The sequence below is a fragment of the Acomys minous genome (genome assembly GCF_964271855.1).
Source record: "Acomys minous genome assembly, chromosome: 15".
NCBI classification, from domain to species: domain Eukaryota; kingdom Metazoa; phylum Chordata; class Mammalia; order Rodentia; family Muridae; genus Acomys; species Acomys minous.
The window spans coordinates 86,900,671-86,922,883 of record NC_140497.1 but is presented as its reverse complement, the minus strand read 5'-3'; the positions used below and the strand labels follow the sequence as shown (position 1 = coordinate 86,922,883).

The following is a 22,213-nucleotide window of genomic DNA, read 5'->3' as shown; positions in this document are numbered from 1 at the left end:
CGCCTGCTTTTCCAGAGGTCCTGAGTTCAATTCCCAGCAACTACGTGGTGGCTCACAGCCATCTATAATGTGATCTGATGCCTTCTTCAGCAGATAAAGCACTCATATACAACTAAAAAAAAAATAAAAGACACACAGCTATACTTGCCAGCTCAGGGGGACAGGTATGTGATTATTTGAGTTTCCTGTCCTGGACACAAAATTTCAAAAGAAGCAAACAGATAATGCTCACACATAAAGCACCCTGCGGGTGTGAGATTGTGACGTGGGAAGGCCAGCGTGGCATCCAAGGGATCTGAGTCTATTGCTAAGACTATTCTAGTTACAACTGTAAGAGTGGAGTGTTTGTGGAGCCAAGATGTTTACGTGAAATTTCCAAATGCCCAGCGCTGGTTAAATTTTTTGTTTAGGACTCCGTGTGTGGCAAGCAGGAGTGTGCGTGTGTAGATAAGGGCTGACCCACATGTAAGCTTCTGTTTCGTGATCTTGTCTAAAGCAGCATGCCCCAGGATCTTCCTAAAAGTACGGACTCTGGTGCCAATTTGGAATTACTTTAGTGGGAGTGTCTACAGTCAAATACACTTAGCTCTATAACCGAATTCATAGAGAAACTACTCCTTCATGGATTTGATTCTCAGATTGTTGTTTGATCACAGAATTCTGTGTCCAATACCACAGTCCAGGAGCTCTTCGGAACACCCTTTGTGAGTGTCAGTATTCTGGACTGTAGGCTGAGCTCTTGGCCCTACCTCTCTCATAGTTGGTGTATAGGGGTTAAAGACATGGCTCGGAGCGGGTAAGAGCACTGGCTGCTCTTTAGTGAAGAACCTGGGATTTATTTGGTTCTCAGCACCTACATGGCAGCTCATGGCTGTCTGTAACTCCATTTTCAGGACATCCAATGGCCTCTACTGACCTCTGAGCAGTGCTTATGCATACATGCAGGCAAAGCACGCATACACATAAAAACTAAGTAAACAATTGAAAAAGGGAGGGTGTCTTAATATTGGAAAGGAAAGCACAAGGCTGCTACTGACAATCCTTTCAGATGTAAATGACACACTTGACTTGTCCATTTGTCAATGTCAGATGTTTTGAATTTGTTCATTTGTTTGTTTGTTCATTCATTTTAAATACAGTTCCAGTCAAGTTTGAAGAGTGAGACCCTTACTTTGTAGATCAGGCTTAAACTCATAGGTGATACTTCTGCCTCAGCCTCCTGAATGCTTGTTTTTTGAGGTCTTGTGTCATGCCCCGGTTTTGGCTTTCTGTTTCAAAATGGATTCCAGAGTTTCTTGCTGTTGCTATAGCATGTTGCGATAGAGCATATATGCTATTCAGTGTCACTTTCAATAGCAATAAGTGTTAAGACATTGGCTTTCCTTTGGGAATGAGGCCACTGTGTGTGCTAGCTTAAGACTCTGCTGACAAACGTAGGGCGATGACTGTAAGAGAAGCTTTGGCCCTGCAGCGTCAGTTAGGACAACACCATTTGGGCATTTCGGTGTTGATCTCTATATCTCTACTTCTGCTTGCTTGCTCAGAACAAAGGGATGTTTTTTATTTTATCAATGGAATCTGTGCACAGTCAATGACAGGTAAACATGCTTTCTTGAAAGGAACCCAGAACCTTCTGTTTACGCAGTGACTCTTACATACCGTCAAGAATCCCTTCGGTAGCACCCTTAGTTTCCCTTGTGTACTATTTCGAGTGTGTCTTAAGTAGCAGGGCTCCCCACAGTCCTATTAAAATTGTGATGCTTCACCACTTCATAAAATCCTTCTGCAAGCTGGCGCCATGGCACGTGCCTTTAATCCCAGCACTCGGGGAGGGAGAGGCAGGCGGATCACTGTGTTTGAGGCCAGCCTAGTGTACAAAGTGAGTCGAGGACAGCCAGGACTACACAGAGAAACCCTGTTTTTTTGTGTGTGTGTGTGTGGGTGGGGGGCAGTTTCTGCAATAGATTTTACTCAATTGTATTTTCAGGTGTCTGGGTTCAGAGGCTTAATTTGAGGACATAGTTACCAAACACAGATCTTCTGGGGATTTCAGTTTGGCTAGTGTTTGGATTTTGAGGGAGGAAAGTTCATTTTTTTCCCCAAGGGTACTTTAAGATATTAATATAGAAATCAGAGAAAATGATGACACAAAAGTTCCATGCACTTGAAGCTTGACTGTGTCTCAAACATTCAGGAAACGAAGAGGCTTGAGTGTGGGGGGGCGGGGGGCTCCCACTCTTAGCCCAGCTGCCTCCGTGTGATAAGGAGTCCAGAGCTCGATTTATGCCAATCTCCTGTCCAGCCAAAGCTTGCTCCGCACACTCGATGGGGGTGGGGTGGAGGAGGAAGAACTTCCTGTGACATACTGCTAAAGCTGGTCTTTCCCAGGGCACAGATGCAGAGGCTCAGCGCCTATGACGCATGCTTACCGGGGAACTACAGCAGGGATTTCCTGCACTGGGAAGGAAGCTGCCTGCGAACCTTTTAATTCATTCAGAAATGTAGAGACCAACAGTGCCTTCTTAGCTATGGCATCTAACACAATGTGGTCACATGACAGTTGGCCTAAGTGCTCTTATTTATAAGATATTAGGCATCCTGTGCCCAGTAACTTAACATTTTTTTTTTGTTAGATTTGTATATTTTACTTTATGTGTGAATGTTTTAGCTGCTTATATGGAATGTGGGCCAGGCTTGGTGCCAGGAGAGGTCAGAAGAGAGTGTTAGGTGTCCTGAAACTAGAGTTATGGATGGATGCTTGTGAACTACCAACTGGGTGGTAGGGAACTGAACGCCAGGCCTTTGAAAGAGCAGCAGGCGCTCTTAACCACTGAGCCATCTGCCCAGTCCCCCCCCCCCCCACGCCCCTGCTCACTCTGAAACAGAAATACTGTTACTTTACGTGAGAATGTTTCCTTGAACATTTTACTGTTTCCCCTTCCGATGACTTAAAAATGTAATTCCGACAGATGAACGAAGCTTTATTGGACGCTTCAGTCTCTGTTGTACAGGGAGAAACTTCTCAAATTCTGGGTTCTGAGCCATACTGCTGAGAATGTTAGGGGGTGGGGCGGGGCGGAGGAGGGGTTCCCATCACATGGGCAATGCAGTAAAGGATTTACCAAAGCCCCATATGGACTGCAGCTAGAAAGAGCTGTGAACCAAGACCCACAGCCACCACCATAAAATAGTGAATATGTAGTAATGTTGTTTTAGTTAACCTCTTTGCTATTAATACTGTTTGGAGATTTTCTTTTGAAAAACATATAGTGCCACTGTTTTTTATTTTAAACAGAAAGAAAACAAATAGTTTGAGTCCACTCACTTTCTGACAAAAAAAAGTGCAAAAGAAGTCTTGCTTGACTTTTCTTCCTTCATAGTGAGCCAGTGTAGTGGTTATTAGAAGACATTTGCAGTGTTTCTTTTCCTTCCTCTTTCACTGGAAAAATGGATGACATTTAGCAGCTGCCACCCCCTGGTGACATTAGACATTACCCATTAACTTTGTTGGGATGTGCGCATGGCTTTTATTAATATCTATACTCTATGTGCTGATGACAGTCCCAGTAAGGAGCTGTGAGGTGACTTCTTATATAATACATCTAAAATATCTTTGTTCTGGTATGTCAGACTTTGGAAAAACTCATTAATAAATGTGAGTCACAGAACTCAGTGCAGAGATGGTGTTAGTGACAGAGGACGTCTGATGTCTCAGCACAGCGCGCTCCCAGCTCTCAGCAGAAGCTAGGAGATGGGAGGGGTGGGGGGAGGGTGAGATGTTCAATAAATGATGGTCTGAAATGATGCACCAAAGGATGCCTCCATTGTCTCCTGCGGAACCTCTTCCCTCCTGGTGGCAAATAAATGACATAGACGCTTTGTACTTGTTTGTTTTGTTTTTGTGTTTTTTTGAGACAGGGTCTCTCTGTGTAGCCTTGGCTGTCGTGGACTCGATTTGTAGACCAGGCTGGCCCTTGAACTCACAGCAATCTGCCTGCCTCTGCCTCCCGAGTGCTGGGATTAAAGGTGTGCGCCACCACACCCGGCTCGACACTTTGTGCTTGTAAATGAGGCAGCACCTCATCTTTTTCACATCTTTTTTATTTAAGTTAAAATTAAATTACAAAGAAGTTATTATTTGTAATTTTGAAGTCATACCTGAAAAGTTGTCATGCATAGCAAGACAGAGGCTCTAGGCAGAGGACTTAGTGGTAGAGGTGACCAGCACTGTTTATTGGTGTTTATAGATGTGACACCCCCCTCTCCTACCCCCGCCCCCCCAAGCCACCTCTGTGAACCTTTTCTTAAAATCAGAAGACAGTCTTAGTCTCCTGATTTGGACTATGGCTATGGGACTGTCCTGTCATTTATTTGCCAAACAACTTAAAAACACTGTCTTATTAGTTACTGTCCTGGGTGCTAAGAACTCCAGGATGAATACAGTCAAGGCCTTTGCCTTGAAGAAATGTCACTGTTGCTCCTCAGAAGCACAACTCCTAAGCCAGGCGTGGTAGCGCACGCCTTTAATCCCAGCACTCAGGAGGCAGAGGCAGGTGGATCGCTGTGAGTTCGAGGCCAGCCTGGTTTACAAAGCGGGTCCAGGCCAGCCAAGGCTACACAGAGAAACCCTGTATCGAAAAACAAAAAGAAGCACAACTCCTTGTATGGTCTGTTGTTTTTCCATACTGAGAGATGAGGGGCCCTAGAACAAATAACTTCAACAGTGGAAAGCTGATTAGAAAAATAAAGAGCCACTGTACAAGTTCATTTTCCCCAGCTCCCCAAACTCCTAAGCTCCCTTTTGCTGGGTCCTACTGTCTGGGCTCACTGCAGCCCACAGAGTACATTCCAGTTCTGTCTGTTCCACAGCTTGCTGCCCTGTGCAGTGGACCTGTCCTTGTGCTTGAAGGCTGAGCAAGCCCTCCTCGCTTTGTCCGTGCACAGCATCTTTTCTTCCTGCTCGCTCCTGTTCACACCTGCCTCCCCTAACCCTACACTGTGTATGCTTGGCATCACTTGGGCCAGCGCTTCCTGCTTTGTTAAGCGCTGCACAGCTTGGATGCTCAACTGCCCCGGGGAAGAAGGCTGGACTCTGGCTTCAGTGGGTAGAAGAAAGAACCTGAAAAAACTTGGAAATTATCTTAAAGGAACAGACCCCCATATGAGGACTAATCAAGCTTAGGTGCATTACAAGTATTTTGATTTGTAACTTAGCTGAACCACTTTCTGTCACACAAGAAGTCACTTAAAGCTGTCTTCTTTTTAAAAAAGGCTGAAACATGGAAACTATAGCTCAGTGGTTAAAGGTACACACTGCTCTTGCGGAGGGCCTGAGTTCAAGTCCCTGCACCCTGCCTAAGAACCAACTCCAGCTCCAGGGGTTCTGACAGCTCCGGCTCCTTTGGTACTCAAGTATACGTAACCATTTACTCAAGGGTGCGCACTGCCACACAGAAACACACACATAATTAAAAACAAATCTTTAAAAAAATATATTAAGTCATGGGTTGGTAGCTCACCAGAATTAGCTTGCAAACCTACCTTGGCTGGCTTTTCTAGTTTTTGAAAAGTCAAGAAATAGCCCCAAAATATCAGAAGTCAGGTCTGAAACCATCACCAGCCCACGGTGAATTCTAAGGGACAGGAAATAACTGGGCTCAGTTTTAAAGAGCTGTGGAAGAGGCAGATAGCACCAGCGACTGTACTGAATGTTTACTGTGTTCCGGGCACTGTTCCAAGGTCAGTCTTAACCCTTGAAGGACCCGGCTGGGATCCCTTTTCTAGAGATGAGGAAGCAGAAGTGCCAGGAGGTGACGCAGCCTGTCCCCGGCTGCACAGCATGAAGTTCCAGAAAGATTTGCCGCAGGGAAGCAGGCTGCACACCGACACCCACGGTCACTGCCCTCTGCGCTTGTTGAAGAAGCTCCTTCCGTAAAAGGACGAACTCGATTTGGCCTTAAAGGGGGGTAAAACAGAGCCATGGCTTCTTTTTGTTTGCGTTTAACTTGGCCCTAAGCTTTGAAACAAGCCCACAGCTACACCAAGACCCTGTGACAAATCCAATCGCTGCAAGTTAGTTTGCCTGTTTACGAAGACCTTGAATTGCTTACTGTCTGTCGCCTTTGTTCATTTCCTAGGGGTGTGGCAGCCCCCTTCTCCTCCTAAGCCACACCAGTTTCTTTCTCTGGATTCTGTCACTCATTCTTATTCTGTCTGTCACTTCTGTGTCTGTCTTATGTTAGACCTGATCTCCCAATCTGATTTTAAACATGGCCTTTGATTTCTCACTGTGGTGTAGCACGGCACTCAGGCCAATCATTTCTATGTTACTTATTATCTGAGACAACGTCTCACATGGCTCAGGATGACCTCGAACTCCCAGTCTGCCATAGTCCACCTTTTCTGCCAGATTTACAGATTACGTGCCACTAGGTCCAGCTATCAGGACAATGGTTTTTTTTTTTTTAACATAGGATTTTAATAAACACTGTGTGCCTGAAAGGATAGTAAGGTAAAATCATGAATAAATGTATGTGGGAAGAGCTGATCATGCAAAAAGTAGAAAGAATCATATAGTGATCCCTAGGCACTTAAACCCAGGTTTTAACAACAGATTTTAAAACTGAAATATACTTGATATATATGTACGTGTGTGTGTGTGTGTGTGTGTGTGTGTGTTTGTATATTTGTGTGTGTTTCTGTCTGAATGTATGTGTATGTGAATATTTGCATCTGTGTGTGGGTGTGTGTGCATGTGCGTGTGTGCACTCAGGTGCACATATATTAGGAATGACAGTGTAAAAGCTGAGCCCATGTTGGACTCACCTGGCTAACCGCACAGGTGTTTCATCACACCACATCCTGCATCGCTTTTCTGCTCCTCCTTCCAGAGATAACTCCTCCTCTAGATTTTGTATGAATCCTTGTGTCAGGGGTTGTGCGCCAACGCCCATGTGCCTGGTTCCTTTAGTGTTACCAGCTACCACTCCCCAGACATTGCTGTAGCTAGAAGCACATCTTTTTCTGCGCCACATTTCCCAGGCTCCCTTGCCAGTTGTCTTGTAGCTCAGGTTTGACCACTACGGTATGACTAGAAATGAGATGCGTAACTCTCCTGCTGTGTCCTCCAGCAATGTGGGCCCTTCCTTCTGTCACCCTCTTCTCTCCCTCTCTCCTCATTGGCTGGAATGTGGGCGTGCTGGCAGGCACTGAGGCATCGTCTCTGAGACCTGGGACGCAAGTGATCAAAATCAAAATCTACAGCTCAAGAGGAGAAACCGCATGGGGTGCCCTTGACCATCTTCTCATCTGCCTGGGTGACTTTCCCTCAAATTATGCAGTTTGGGAAAAATATATTTAACAAAGTAATACGGCCGAGAGCCCAAAATCTGAAAGGCATTATGGTGTAGAGTGAGCGACACATTTCCTGTACCATTGATTTCTGCTATGTCCCCAACTACAGCAGCGGTTCTCAACTTGTGGGTCATGACCCCTTTTCAGGGCTAGTGACTCTTTCACAGGTGTTGCCTATTAGATACCCTGACCATCAGACATTTGTATTATGATTGATAAGAGTAGCAAAGTTATAGCTATGAAGTAGCAATTAAAAGAATTTTATGGTTGGGGCCACCACAAAATGAGGAGCCATATTAAAGGATTGCAGCATTAGGAAGGTTGAGAACCACTGCTAAAGCAAACAGTACTGTCAGTTCCTTGAAAACCATATTCTAATACATTAGGTTATAGAAATTATGGACTAGCTATAGTGCCTTAGCTAGAAATAGATGTAGACCATGCTTGGGGCCATGCTCCTGAATTTTAATGACCATTTTGATAGTGTTTATATCTTACCATAGGGCTGTCTAAAAGACTGCTGAGGTACACTATATGCAGTTATAAAAGAAATCATCATGTGTTAGATTCGGCTTCGGTCACAGAAAGGGATGGTGGCCCCCTCCGTGTGTCCAGGTTATCTGGTGACTAGGATCTCAACCTCTCTCTTTTGATCTCCTTCTCAACCTTAGGATAAGGTGTTATTTAGCCCAGGCTGCCTCCGCTCTGCTGCATAGCCAAGGATAGCCTTAACTCCTTTTCTTCCAGCCTCTACATCCCGGGGCTGGGATTACAGGTATGCACCACCGCACCTCAGCAAGTGCCGGGGTCACATCCAAGGCATTGTGCATGCTAGACAAGCAATCTGTTGATGGCCGTCACCATCTTAGAGGTGTTTTAACAAATTACCTGGTGAGCCCCAGGCAGAGAGTTTGCCAGTGCAGGGATTACATGGCCTGTCTCTCTTAACTGGCATCAGTGGCAAAAAGCCTGGACTGGACACCAGCGCTTATGCACTTCAGAGTAGGGGCGGACGGTTGCCCCACAGCCTCCATGTACACAGCTGTACATCAGCAGCAAATGTCCTAAGTCGGGTTTTACCTCACAGAATGACGGAGGAGTCGGGACACGAGAAAGGAGGACGACATGGTTGCAATAAGTCATCCTGTGAGCAGACAGGACTCAGCAGCAGGCAGGGAGGGCAACACGGGAAGACTTGAAGCCTCAGTGGGTTGGAGCCGCGGGCTGAGGGTCAGGCCCTTGGGGCATCCCTCCCTAAGCCCCCCAGTGCTCTGGTGGAGCTGCAGCGTGGTGAGATGCAACAACAGGTGTTTGTGGAGGCAAGCCCGAGCCATCTGGGCAGTGCTCTGTCATCGAAAAGGTTAGACTTCACCAGACCCATGGAAGAGCGCTAGCTGGCGGCCTTGAGTGCACAGAAGGAACAGTGAGGAAACACTGACAGTTTCAACTCTATCAACAGCAGATAACCTCTACGCCCAGAAAAAAAAAATGAGAGAAGGAAAAGCAAAGGAAAAGAAAACAAAATAAAACAATGAAACCCACAAAGCCGGGCATTTCCTTTGTGGGATCGTATGCCTGTGGTCTCTTATGATTGGCTTTATTCTGTCACTTTATCTGTCCTGTCCTGTCCATGTGGTGTGGTGAATTGGTGCTTGCTTCTTTGCTTTTTATGGCTGAATGGTGGCCCATTGTATACATAGCCCACGGTTTGTTTATCTACCAGTTGGCGGACATTTTTGTACAAATGTACCTAGGGAGCCATTTTTCAGTTCTCTCAAACATCAGTGATGAAGTAGAGTTTCTGAGTTAGATGGGAATTCTGCGTCGGATTTTTTTTAGGGTTGCCACGCAGTTTGTCTGCACACAATCTCATGTTTTCAGCTACAGTACGTGTGCTCTGAGGTCTCTGCATTCTCACTAGCACTTGTTATAATGTGCCTTTTTATTTAGCCTTCCACATGAGCGTGGCCTGGCATCTCATTGTTCGCGTGGCATTTCTGTGACGGGAAGTTCTGTTAGACATCTTTTCATCATTTTGTGTGTTTATTGGTCATCTGTGTAACTTATAAGGAAAAATTTCTCTTCGATTATGCGTATTTAAAGCTAATATATCTGTACTTATTTAGAGTTGTAAGAGTTCCTTAGAAATTCTGGGTACAGGTTCCTTGCCAGTTCGTTTTATTAATGATGTCCTGTTCTGAATCCTGAAGAAGCCTGTACTGGTTGCCTTTATGTCAGCTTGATGCAAGCGAGAGTCATCAGCAAGGAAGGAACCTCAGTTGAGAACGATGTCTCCGTGCGATCCAGCTGTGGTCAGGCCTCGAGGGCATTTCTTACATAGTGACGGGTGCAGGAGGGTTCGGTCCACTGGTGCCACCTCTGAGCAGGTGGTCCTGGGCTGCATATAAAACAAGCTGACGAAGCCATGGAGAACAAGCCACTAAGCAGTGTTCCTCCATGGTCTCTGCTTATGTCCTGCTGTAAGGTTCCTGCCTTGAGCTACTGTCCTGAGTTCCTGTCGTGATGGCCTGTGAGCTGTAAGAGGAAGTGAATCCCTTCTTCCCCAGGTTGGGTTTGGTAGCATCTTTTTGCCAACAGCAGAGAGCATACTAGGATAAGTACCCTTTCTGTTCATCTTGCCTTGCCTGTTTTCAGCAGAGGCTTTAGGGCTGTTACCCGAGGGCGCTTCTGCAGACGCCTCCCCTGGGTATCCTGGCCTTCCTGCTTCATAATGTTATGCATGGGATTATCTTCCTAATTTCATTTTTAGAATTGCCTATCATTATGAGCAGACAGGAGTCAAATTATTCTCACAGTCTACTCTTGTATTCTGTCACACGGCTGTCCTATTATTTCATTCTCTTTTTGGACTATACACCTTTACAGTAGGAAACTTAATGGAACCTCAAAGTATATGTTTGTGTGTTTATTGACATCAATAAAAAATGATTGAAGTGTAGAAGAATGGATAAAGAAACTGTGGTACATTTACACTATGGAATACTACTCAGCTATTAAAAACAAGGAATTCCCAAAATTTGTGGACAAATGGATTGAACTAGAAATGATCATAATGAGTGAGTTAACCCAGAAGCAGAAGGAGTCAAATGGTATATACTCACTTATATCTGGACACTAGCCCAAGGGATATATCCCATGAAAGTCTTCACTTATCAGGAAAGTGGGACAGAGGGGAGGACCTCCTATTGGGTCTCTAGGTGAGAGAAGCATGGGAGAATGGGGAAATAGAAGGATCCAGAGGGTCCTAGAAACCTACAAGAACATTATGATGGGCAGATCTGGGCCCAGGGGTCCTGCTCAAACTATGGCACCAGCCAAGGACAATATGTGCAGTAAACTTCGAACCCCTACCCAGATCTAGCCAATGGACAGGACATTCTCCACAGTTGAGTGGAGAATGGGGTCTGACTTTCACATGAACTCTGGTGCCCCATATTTGACCACGTCCCCTGGATGGGGAGGCCTGGTGGCACTCGGAGGAAGGATAGCAGGCTACCAAGAAGAGACTTGATACCCTATGAGCATATACAGGGGGAGGAAGTCCCCTTCAGTCACAGTCATAGGGGAGGGGAGTAAGGGAAAAATGGGAGGGAGGGAGGAATGGGAGGATACAAGGAATGGGATAACAATTGAGATGTAATATGAATAAATTAACAAAATTTAAAAAATGATTGAAGTGCTTTGAAGTATATAAAAGCCCCTCACAGTTCAGGCTTTAGGCCTAGGGTCTTACTGTTTTTTAAGGGCCTTGATGGGGAGAGGGCGTCCTGCACCTAACACGGAGCTCAGGATGGCTATCCAGACAGGACTGTAACTTCAAACAGCCTTCCTACACTTCTGGATCTCTTTGGCAGCCCAATTATTTTGACTAAATATGGCGTGTCTTCTGCCCTGGGTGTGCCCCTCCTGCACCATTACTGATATATAAGCTCCTGTGGTATTTTCCTTAGCTCTGCAGGAATAGGAAGCAAAGATGGCAACGCTGCAGCCATTCCTATCACAGTGTCTCTGCCCCATCTTGAATTTGTGAGCATCTCTTGCTTGAATGTGTCTGTCCCTGGGACAAGCAGGCCTGGGCCTTGTGAAACACTGGCGGTATCGTGACATGGGCTGGTTAGAGGGAACTTTTTTTTTTTTGCCATTCTGTTTTAATCCCATCTGTGAGACACAGTAGCAGTTATGGAGCACAGTGGAAGCAGATACGGGTGGAGAGGTTTGGTGGCCGTGTTTGTGAATGCCATCCTCTTAATTCCCTCTTGTGTTTTTACTCTTCACATTGAGCAGTAAAAATGAATGTAGCTTTGTGTTTAAGGGACTGTGTGTTTTGGAGGAATTCTTCCCTGTCTGATGTTTAAGAGCGGGAACCCACCCCACCCCCACCCCCGTCACACCTCCTCTCCTACCCCTCCCACCCCCCACCCCGACATTTATCCCAACAGCTACAGAGTGGTGATATGGAAGCGTTTGCATGCAGTGGTGATGGACAGGTCTCAGAAAGCACACTCGGCTACACACGCCACACACTTGAAGTGGAAGGTGGGGGAAAAAAACAACTTAATAATCTCAAGCTTTCTTCATAAATCATGGTTTTTGCAGAGCTGCTGGGAAGCCTTAGCTTCAAATCTACCATGCCCACTGGTACCCGGGAGTGCACTGTGCCCTGCATGTGCTGGGGGTGTGGCTTTGTGTAGCCTTCTTTACCCTACACTGTTCTCCCCGCAGACTTCACCTGAGGCAGCGGCTGCCAGCTCTACAGCTGCTAAGTTAAGTTCGGCTCCTTGACACTCCTCAGCCCACTTCTCCCTCTCTGAGCTTTTCAATGCTTCTTCTGCAGCCCCAGGAGTCACACTGCCCGTGAACCCCGGCCACCATCCAGGCCTCTAAAATATTTAAGCAGCTCCCCGATCATATTTCTGAGAGGCGCTAAATGTTTTCGAAGCCTGCCAAAACAGTCCCGCCTAGTTCTGGTTTCCTCTCACGAGGACGAACCATGTCTATCAATAACCCTAAATGACTGGCTTCTAATTTTAGGGCTAACCGAGGTAGGATCAGGAGAGGAAACACCCTGCCCTGTTGACTTCCCACTGTCATTCTGCCCCGGAGCCCTGTAATTAGCTCAGTTTTCCCCACCTGTATATAGGTTGGAGACGATGTTGATGAGATAGTGGGTAATGTGCCCGGCTGGGAATTGGTGGGGGGGGGGGGCGGTGATGGATGGATGGTGGTCAGTAGGGCTTGCTTTTGGATATGAGCCGTGTTGCATCTTCAGGGCTCTCTTCCTCCAGCGGCCGCCTCAAACAGCAGGGACGGCTGAACTCTGTCTGGGAGCTGTGCTCTGTGCTGTGCTTAGTGACCTAGGACAGTCACCAGCGGTAAATGAATGGTATCGTGTGGCGCTGTGCTGTAAGGGAAGGCTGGATGGCTGTGCACAAGCACACGTTCTCAAGATACATCACTACCCTTTCCAGTTGCACCTTGGGGCTGTTATTAAGTAACGGGAGGGCGTCTAGAACAGACAGGGCCGCTGCCTGGGAGGATTAAATTTACTCGTGCGAGCCAGTTGTTGCTTGTAACACTATCTTAACTACCCTGTAGGAGAATTAACTGCGTCCCCCCTTTTTTTTTTCTCCATGAAATCTCACCAGATTGGGGGTAGGGTGCGGGGATGGGGGTGCCGATTCTCCTTGGTCTGCTATCTTCCTCCCTCGTGATGCAAATGTGTGGAAATCTTAGTGTTGCCGCCTCTGCCTTATATGCCTGGAACGCTGCCCCTTCGCCCTTGAGTATGTTTTCCTGGTAAGTTTTTCTCCCCCGTGTGCTGAAAGATTCCTCCTCTGTGACTATAACCTACTTACTTGAGTTTTAGCACCTGCCCTACTTGTCTGCTGAGTGCAAAGCGTGCTGCTGGCTGGTCTAGTTTGTTTCTCTGTTGCTATGGCAAACACAGGAACCCAAGCGACTTTGAGAGGGAAGGGTTTCTTCAGCTTTCGTGTTACAGTCTACCACCCGCCCATGGCAGGAACTCGAAGCAGAAATCATGGAGAACCCTGCTAACTCGTTTTGCGCGCCCTCACGCTCTCTCTTCTTTGCTTTCTGCAAGCTTCCTTGAGCAGCCCAGGCCTACTTGCCTAGGGATGGCTCCGCCCACAGTGGGAGCCCTCTGTGGGTGTGGCCATCTGTTACCAATCGAGATAACTTCCTACAGACACACCCTCAAAGCCAAGCTGAAGGCAGCCAGCTATTCCTCAGGCGAGGTCCCGCCTTCCCCAGTGAACCCAGCTTGTGTCCCGATTACAATGAAAGCCAACTTAACAGTGTCCCTTTATGACATAAGTCTGAGCTTGGGAGGTAAGCATTTGGAAATTTTATAGCAATTTGGCAGGCTAATTTTACAGGAGATTGACTCTTATTACCTTTACCCTTTGCTTCCTTTGTTTGTTTGTTACAAAAGTGCAGAGAGGATCCATTTTTTTTAAACCATAGTTTGAGGTTTGCTTCCCCCACCCACTGCCCCCCTTTCTCCCCCCCCCCCGCCCCCCGCCCCAGTCTGTCTTCCGGGCTAGACTGTAGGCACCATGAGGGTAGAGTTTGTTTGAGAAGTATTTTTCAGTTGTCATAACTTGGGGTCCAGATGATGATGCTGTTCTCATCCAGCTGTTGCCATAGCCACCGCTTCTCTCTCTCTCTCTCTCTCTCTCTCTCTCTCTCTCTCTCTCTCTGTAAAGACAATCTACACGGTTTTACACCTCAGTGTGTGCCTCCTCACACTGTCTGTGGTGCTATGTTTCCTACTTTAGGGCTGCTGAAGCCAGCTCTCAAGGGCTTTTTGCTCCCAAGGCTCAGCGCTAGTGGCTGGGTGTAATGGATGCTCAGCAGCCTTTTGCTTGAACATATAGGTGAATTCTGTTTATGCATTCGTTCTTATTTGTTTTATCGACCCCAATTAATTCATTAACTCACAGCTAAGTAAACTGTTTAGAACAGGAACAGAGGAATAAGCTCCCGTATCCAACACCAGAACCTAATAGATGTTATTGTTTCTAAAACCATGAGTTCTTAGCGCCATCTTAGGTAGAACAACATGGAATTCACATTTATTTACTTCTAACTTATACGTCAACAGCCCTGCCCCCAGTCACCTTAGGCACACCTTCCTTCACCGGATTCAGTTTTGGTAATTATTCCCGAGCCATTTCTTGTCCCCGGAATAGAACCACTAAAGGAAAGCTCTACAGTTTCTAACAGTCCCTCCCTTGCTATCTCCGGATCTATATAATTAGGAAAAGATCTATTTTCTAATTTTTAAAACTTTGTTTTGGTTTTTCGAGATAGGGTTTCTCTGTGTAGCCTTGACTGTCCTGGACTCACTTTGTAGACCAGGCTGGCCTCAAACTTACAGCGATCCGCCTGCCTCTGCCTCCCGGGTGCTGGGATTAAAGGCGTGCGCCACCACGCCTGGCGAGATCCATTTTCTAATGTATTTGAATTCTTCATTTTCTTTAACTAAGTCTGGGGCAGGAGGGGCCCCCAGGACTTTTAGGGTGTTGCATCTGAAGTTCTCCTGCTCATTGGACAGTTAGTATTATAATTCTGGTCTACCCAACACTTAACGTTTTTCCTTTGTAAGGCTCCTGACCATGTAATAAGTCAGATACTTGAAAGCATAGCTGCCAAATATAGAATGAGTGAAAAGTCGATTTATATCAGCTTCAGTAAAGGGGAAACTATAACATTTTCATGCATTTAAAAGTTCCTCTGAAAATATTCTACAAGCCACGAGCTTGTCACATGAGCCACATGAAGAGAGAGTCAGCCAGGTTGCATGTCTTCTCTGTTCGTGTTTAGTTTCTCTTAGGGAAGAGTGGGTTTTTGAAGGGGGAAAGTAGCCAGGACCAACTTCCATATGAATAATCTGCTTTCAGAGAACCAGGCAATGTAAAAATGTAAATGGTATTCCAAATGGGCTGGACTGCCTGAAGTTTGCCCCAAATAAAAGAATTTCCAGACGAGCTAAGGCAGTATTCTGTTTATAGGTAAACTAATGTGATTAAAAAAAAAAAAACTAAAAGTGAGCTACATTCATAGTGAAATCAACTCTGTGAGGCAAAGGCAGCTAATAGAGGAGACAAGAGAATAAAAGCACTGATCCACATTTTGGAGATTTTTTAGCTGGAGACACAGAGCAGTCATAGCAACCATCACCAAGGAGACCCGTGCAAATGCGAGAAGCACCAAGGTCACCCAGATGCCCGGAGAAATTCCGTATTGATTAACAACCTGGAGATGCATCTCTCTCTCTCTTCACCTCCGGTGCCTCCAGCCTTTTAAGCAGCATTTATAAGAAAGATAAAGGAAAACCAAGTGGGACTTGCCCCGGAGAGGAAAGGTAATTCACAGAGCAGAAGCTCCCTTCAGAATCGCATGAGCAGCCTTTTATGAAACTTGCAGCGCTATTCAGAAGCTTGGGTGTTAATGACATTGAGAAGCCGCAGGACTGAAAGCTGCCTTGGTTGTAGGTGGTAGTGGCACTGGTTGTTTTATTGAGAAGGGTGCAAATTTAGCTCTCAAAAAAAAAAATAAATAAATAAATAAAATAAAAAGGGCTCTCTTGTAATCCTTCATTAGAACTCAGACAGAGTTTCACCAAAGTGGAAGACTTCTTTTTCTATCTTTCACGGTCATTGTTCAGGTGAAGGGTAAGGGGTCTCCATTAATTTTTTTTTTTTTTTTTGCCACCTGTCTGCAGTAGCCCAACCAGCTTTGGACCAGAGACAGGGAAAAGAAATGTCACCCATGGCCCAAGAGGAGAGGGATAAAATATAATTAATAATAATAATAATAATAATAATAATAATAATAATAATAATAATAAAATTCAGCACCAGCAAGATGACAAAGCCAGCAGAGGCACTTGTCCTGAAAAAGCGTAGACCTGAGCTCGATCCCCTGAACCCATACAAAGGTGGAAGGGCAGAAACAGCTCCACAAGGTGCCCTTCCTTTGACCTCCAAACAGATGCCTCCCCCACAAAATATTAATTAAAGACGTCAATCCAGTAATTGAATGGCCTAGGACACGTGCCAACTGTTAGCACTGAAAGGATCTAGAGGAGGTGACGTGGAGGTGCCTGGATCACCAAATCCCAAGAAAACTGTGGCTGTGGGGAAAGCTGCAAGGGGGATAAAGAGCACTGGATGGTCAGATAGGCATGGATTGGAGAAATGACCAGAACTTGGATGCAGACCACAGGACTTGAGCAGTCGGGGTCAGGGACATGACCCATCACGACCTCTACTGTGTTGCACCCGCTTCTCACTTATTTCTGACTAGTTGATTATGAAGAATAGCCTCGGAGATTGGAGAAAGGTGGTGCCTGCTTGCTCAAAGTCCTGAGACCAGACCCGCTGGGAGCACCTGACTTTGAGCAAGCAGGCACCACCTTTCTCCAATCTCCGAGGCTATTCTTCATAATCAACTAGTCAGAAATAAGTGAGAAGCGGGTGCAACACAGTAGAGGTCGTGATGGGTCTACTGCTAATTAAATAAGATGTCATTTATGGAGGATTGCACTGTCCAGTTGGGGGTTTTCATTTGTGTATTATGGCTGAGTCCGTGGCTACTCTGAAGACACGCTGTTTCTTATTTGAACCCAGTCTCCATTCTAGAACTTGCTTAGGCCTAAAGTTGATGGTGATCTGTTTTATGGAGCTTGTCACATACATGTAGAGGAATGTTAATTCAGAATATGGCTGCCCAGGTAAGAGAACACATCCAAAGACCTTTGTGACCTGGCTGGAATACAAGCATGCCTTTAATCTAGGAGACAGATGCAAACAGATCTGAATTCAAGGCCAGCCCAGTATAGAACAAGTTTCAGGTAAAGAAAAGCTTAGGTCCAGGTGTGGTGGTACATGCCTTTAATCCCAAATGAGGGTAAAGTTAGTTTGTAGAAGGAAGCACCCATGTTTGAAAGTGATGTCTAATTCAGTGGTAGAAAAAGGGACGAATCAGAGAAGATTTGACAGAATAGGATACACCCAACTCTCAGGAGAAGAGAGAGGAAAGGGAAGCTACTTCAGGGGCAACACAGAGAAATAGAGAGGAGGCAGTGTCACCAGGTCAGTAATAGAGAGATGGGTTGCAGAGAGAGAACTCAGATGGAATGAGCCAGAAAACAAGAAAAAGCCAGATAAGAGCAGACTGCTGAGTTAATTTGAGGCCAAGCAGAGCAATTCTGGGTTGAGAGAGAAGCCAGATTGAGTAAGTCAGCTGGGAGAAGAGTTTGAGCCAGAACAGCTGAGTTGAACCAGCCAGCCCAGAGCTCAGAAAGAAGAAGACAGGGCGAGCTTATTACGCAGTGAGTCTCAGAGGCTGAAAACATTCTAGGCCTAGGTTAGATTGTATGGATGCTAGAAGCTTCCAGGACTAGGCCTAGGTTAGCAGGAGGAGGCAGATACATATGACCCTCCCCCACCCCACCCCCACCACCGTCCCCAGCCCAGGCACCATGAGAAATCAGTGGGACAACATCTGTACGTTGCTGGTTGTGCAGCGGCAGCTCCCTCCTCCCTGTAGCTCACCATCTAGGGAAGATACAAGAGTCCCCTGGCACATCCGACCAAACTACAGAACTAACTATAGCATTCCAAATTGCTCTGGGTTTTAAAGTTGGCCGTGGAAGAAATGGGTCATAGGAAAACTGCCAGAAGAATTCAAACAGCTCATAGGCACCAAGTACAGGTGTCTCATATGGGGGAGGGGTTAAGTTCTTATTTGTAGAATCACCACCCTCAAACCTGCTGAGCGAAGTGGTACATTCTTTCTTTAATCATGGCCACCACTCCATTCCCTGGTTTGATAGATGAGAAAACTTTCAAGTAGCTCACTTAAGAAGACTGAGAGGTTTGATTTTTAATGTCAAGGTTGGTGACTTGAGAATCCCCATGTCATAAACGTGGTGTGTCCTGTTGTCTTGTTTGGGCTGGCTGGACCATGAATCCGTCTGTTTATCCTGAAGTATTGATTGTATATGCCACGTACTCCTGAGGCCTAAGCATACTGTGGTGGACAAGGATGTCAAACATACCACAGCTGGGAGTTTATAATCTACTGGGAGAGGCAAAACAAACAAGAAAATGAGTGAGTAAGCACAAGAGAGAGGCAAGGAGTCCGGGGGCGGGGAGGGAGATGAAAATACTTTTTTTCCATATGTACTTCGCAGATTGATGTACACCATAGTGAAAAATAAATTCCTGGAAAAGGTACTGTTAGTTTATATATTCAAAAGAATATAACTTAAAACTCACCTATGATTTTTACTTTGTCCTCATGTTGGTTCAACTATTATTTTTTAGGCTTTCATGTTGAGTTTAACATAGAATGAAATGTTTTTAAATGGTAAAGCATTGTGTGTGTGTGTGTGTGTGTGTGTGTGTGTGTGTGTGTGTGTGTGTGTGTGTGTGTGACGGGGTCCCTTGCCCTTTACTGTGTTCGGTCCTTCCCATTAAGACGCAAGAGCTTCTTAAGCTGTTTGTTTGCCTTTCTCTTGATTTCAGTCTAAAAAAATTTACCATGCCACCAAGCCCTTCTGTTTAGTTTCATTTGCTTGTTTTGGTTTTGAAAATAGTATCACCCTTCCGTGTTGCTGCGTAACCTTAGTAAATTCATCTTAACAGCTGGATTCTGTTCTGTGGGGCAAACATGAAAAATCAATTGAGTCATTGGCCGATCCCTGGCTCTGTATTGTTTCCAGCTTTTCGCTGTCTGCGTAGGACTGGTAAAGTTTTTATGCGTTCTTCTTGACGCATGCGTGCAGGAGCTTCTCTGTGGCACGTTTCTGGGCGTGGAATCGCTAGGCCCACAGGATCTGTCGATGTTCAACCTCATGTGAGGTTATCATATTGTTTTCCAAATGGGTGGCACCAGTTTGCCTTCCCACCTGCGAGCGACTCGCCAGCTCTTGATAGTGTAATGCTTTTAAAAATCCAATCTGTCGGTTGTCAGATCACTACTAACTGTGGTCTTCAATGGCTTTTCCCAATAACTAAGGAGACTGAGCTTCTGAAGTGATTTCAGACAAAGGGATGAGGTGAAAGAGGTGACTCTACATGCCTCGTGGGAGAATGGCTGAACCTCAGCCCAGGTGTCCGTAGAGCTGTAAGACAGCCATGGTGAGCAGGGAGATCCTCTAGGAAGGGGACGTAGAGAGCTCTTGTCTCCTAGCCTCATCTTTAGTTATCCCGCAGACAGATAGTCTCGTAGTTAGGATTTCTATTGAAAAGACACCATGACCACACCAGGAAAACATTTCACTGGTGCTGGCTTACAGTTTTAGAGGTTTAGTTAGTATCATCTTGGCACTGTGCAGGCAGACATGGTGCTGGAGAAGGAGCTGAGAGTTCTGTATCTTTATCCACAGGCAGCAGGAGACTGTGTGCCAGACTGGGTGTCACTTGAGCATAGGGGACAAGTGCCCCTACAGTGACACACTTCCTCTAACGGGGCCACACCTCCTCCAACTAGGCCACACCTCCTAATAGTGCCACTCCCTGTGGGCCAAGCATTCAGACACATGAGTCTATGGAGGCTGAACCTATTCAAACCACCATAGACAGATAGGTAGGCAGACAGATAGATAATACTAGATAGATTAATAGGTAATTGATGCATGGTAGATAGATGCTGAATAATAGATGATAGATAATGGATCATGATCATCTTATCCATGCGACTTTACGATATTCTATGCTGACAACATTTTTTTTTTTGGTTGTTGGTTTTTGGTTTTTCGACACACAGTCTCTCTGTGTAGCCTTGGCTGTCCTGGATTCACTTTGTAGACCAGGTTGGCCTCGAAATCACAGTGATCCACCTGCCTTTGCCTCCCGAGTGCTGGGATTAAAGGCGTCCGCCACCACGCCCGGCTCCCAACAATCTTATTTTTTAAAACTCACGCCTTTAATCCCAGCACTTGAGAGGCAGAGACAGGTGGACCGCTGTGAGTTCGAGGCCAGCCTGGTCTACAAAGCAAATCCAGGACATCCAGGACTGTTACATAGAGCAACCCTGTCTCAAAACAAAACAAACAAACAAACAAATAAATAAATATTTCTAAATCTCTAGTTCATATTTTAGTTTTTCATTTGGCACTATTAAAATTTAAGATGTCATTAGGATGAGGAAATAGATCTGAGTTTTTAAACCAGCTGTTTAAAAAATATAATTTTACATAACAAAAAGCTTGAGATTATAGCTACATAATTAACATAGCACTTAATAGCCAACATTATTCTGTCTCTGTAATCAAAATCATGTGCCCTCAAGTGCTCAGTTAAAAATCCCTTTATTGCATAATATCAAGGTAATTTCCTCTCTTATTAGGCTATGTAAGATCCTATGAGTTTCTTCATTTTATTCGAGAAGTGTACATGTGACTAGGGAAATGGCTCTGCAGGTAGGAACACTGTCTGCTCCTCAAGAGGACCTGGGTTCGATTCCCAGCACCCACGCTGCCAATTACAACCATCTGTGACTCCAGTCCCAGGGGATCTGATGCTCTCTTCTGGCATCCACAGGCACAGGCATGAACTTGGGGCATAGACATACATGCGGACGAAACATCTATCCATACAAAAGTAAAAAGGATGCTGTCAAAAATGTGTTAATTTCACTAGGAAGTGACTTGAGAAGAGGCCCCAATTGTATCACTGGCTCCTAAGAAATTGAAATTAACTAACTGTTAAGTTGAATATTAAGTGGCATGTCACTTGTACAATTTGATACGTGACCAAAGGAAGTGAGAGTGTTATGAAACTGCTTTGGATTTCAACGGCCACTCTATTTTCATATTGTATTATTCAATGAAGAGCTTATACAACACCAGCATGGCAGTGCATGGCTTTAATCCCAGCACTCAGGAGACAGAGGCAGGAGGATTTCTGGGAGTTCAGTGCCAGCCTGATCCACATAGGGCGTTCTAGGACATCCAGGACTATATGAAGAGACCCTGTCTCAAAAGAAAAATTCAAAACCCTTATATGGGGGGGAGGGGCCAGGAGGAGGTAGAGGGGGTAGGGCGGGAAGAAAGAGAAGGACAGAACGGGAGAAACTGGATATCATTTTTCTTTCTGTCTGAGTTGCAGGTAAATTCACTTCCTCTAAAAACAAGCAAAAAGCTCCAACTCCATTTGCTCAAGAATAAAACACAACTCAAACAGATTAGCCATTAACGTCTTGTCTCAGTGGTATTTCGTGATTATGCGTGTCAGTAAGTTATTTAGTTTAGGCACTATATGAGCAATTTTTTTCTTAGAAACATCAACATTAAAAAAAGATCTTTTTACACATTTTATTGTGCTGGGTTTGGGGTCGGGGGAGCACGTGCCACTGCCGTGTGCAATCTAAAGGACTTTCTCCTTCCACCTGGCCTGAGGGACTGAGTTCAGAGGGGACTGAACTTAGCCTGAAAGATACAAGTGCTGGAAACCACGTTTGAGTCCTTTGCAGGAGCAGTAGGAGCTCTTCACTATGAAGCAGTCTCTCCAGCCCCAACTTCAAGATTTTTGAGGCCAAAAAATAGCCTCAATAGAAAATTATATAATTTTCTTTTTTTGTTTTTGTTTTTTGTCTATTATAATTATATTACTCCCTTCCCATTCCTCCCCACAAACCTACCCAAATATCCCTTCTTTCTGGATTTCAAATTTGTGGTCTCTTTTTTCCTCTAATTGTTGTGATATATATATATATGTATGTGTGTATGTATATATATATATATATATATATACATACACATATACATATATTTATAAATATAGCTAACATGCTCAGTCTGTGTAGT

The 22,213-nt window shown here is 45.3% G+C and overlaps 1 protein-coding gene across 4 annotated transcripts in view; it reads left to right on the top strand.

The window, feature by feature from the left end:
• Positions 1 to 22,213, top strand: part of SRGAP1 (SLIT-ROBO Rho GTPase activating protein 1) — a 275,761-nt gene that overhangs the window by 40,860 nt on the left and 212,688 nt on the right. For 2 of the 4 annotated variants that reach the window (XM_084759988.1, XM_084759987.1), the window contains exon 1: positions 13,494 to 13,722. The exons of the other annotated variants lie outside the window; for them this stretch is intronic. In XM_084759988.1, coding sequence (XP_084616114.1) covers positions 13,509 to 13,722 — 214 coding nt within the window. In that variant the 5' untranslated portion in view covers positions 13,494 to 13,508. Of the gene's footprint in view, positions 1 to 13,493; positions 13,723 to 22,213 lie in introns of those variants that run through there. 4 annotated transcript variants of the gene reach the window in all.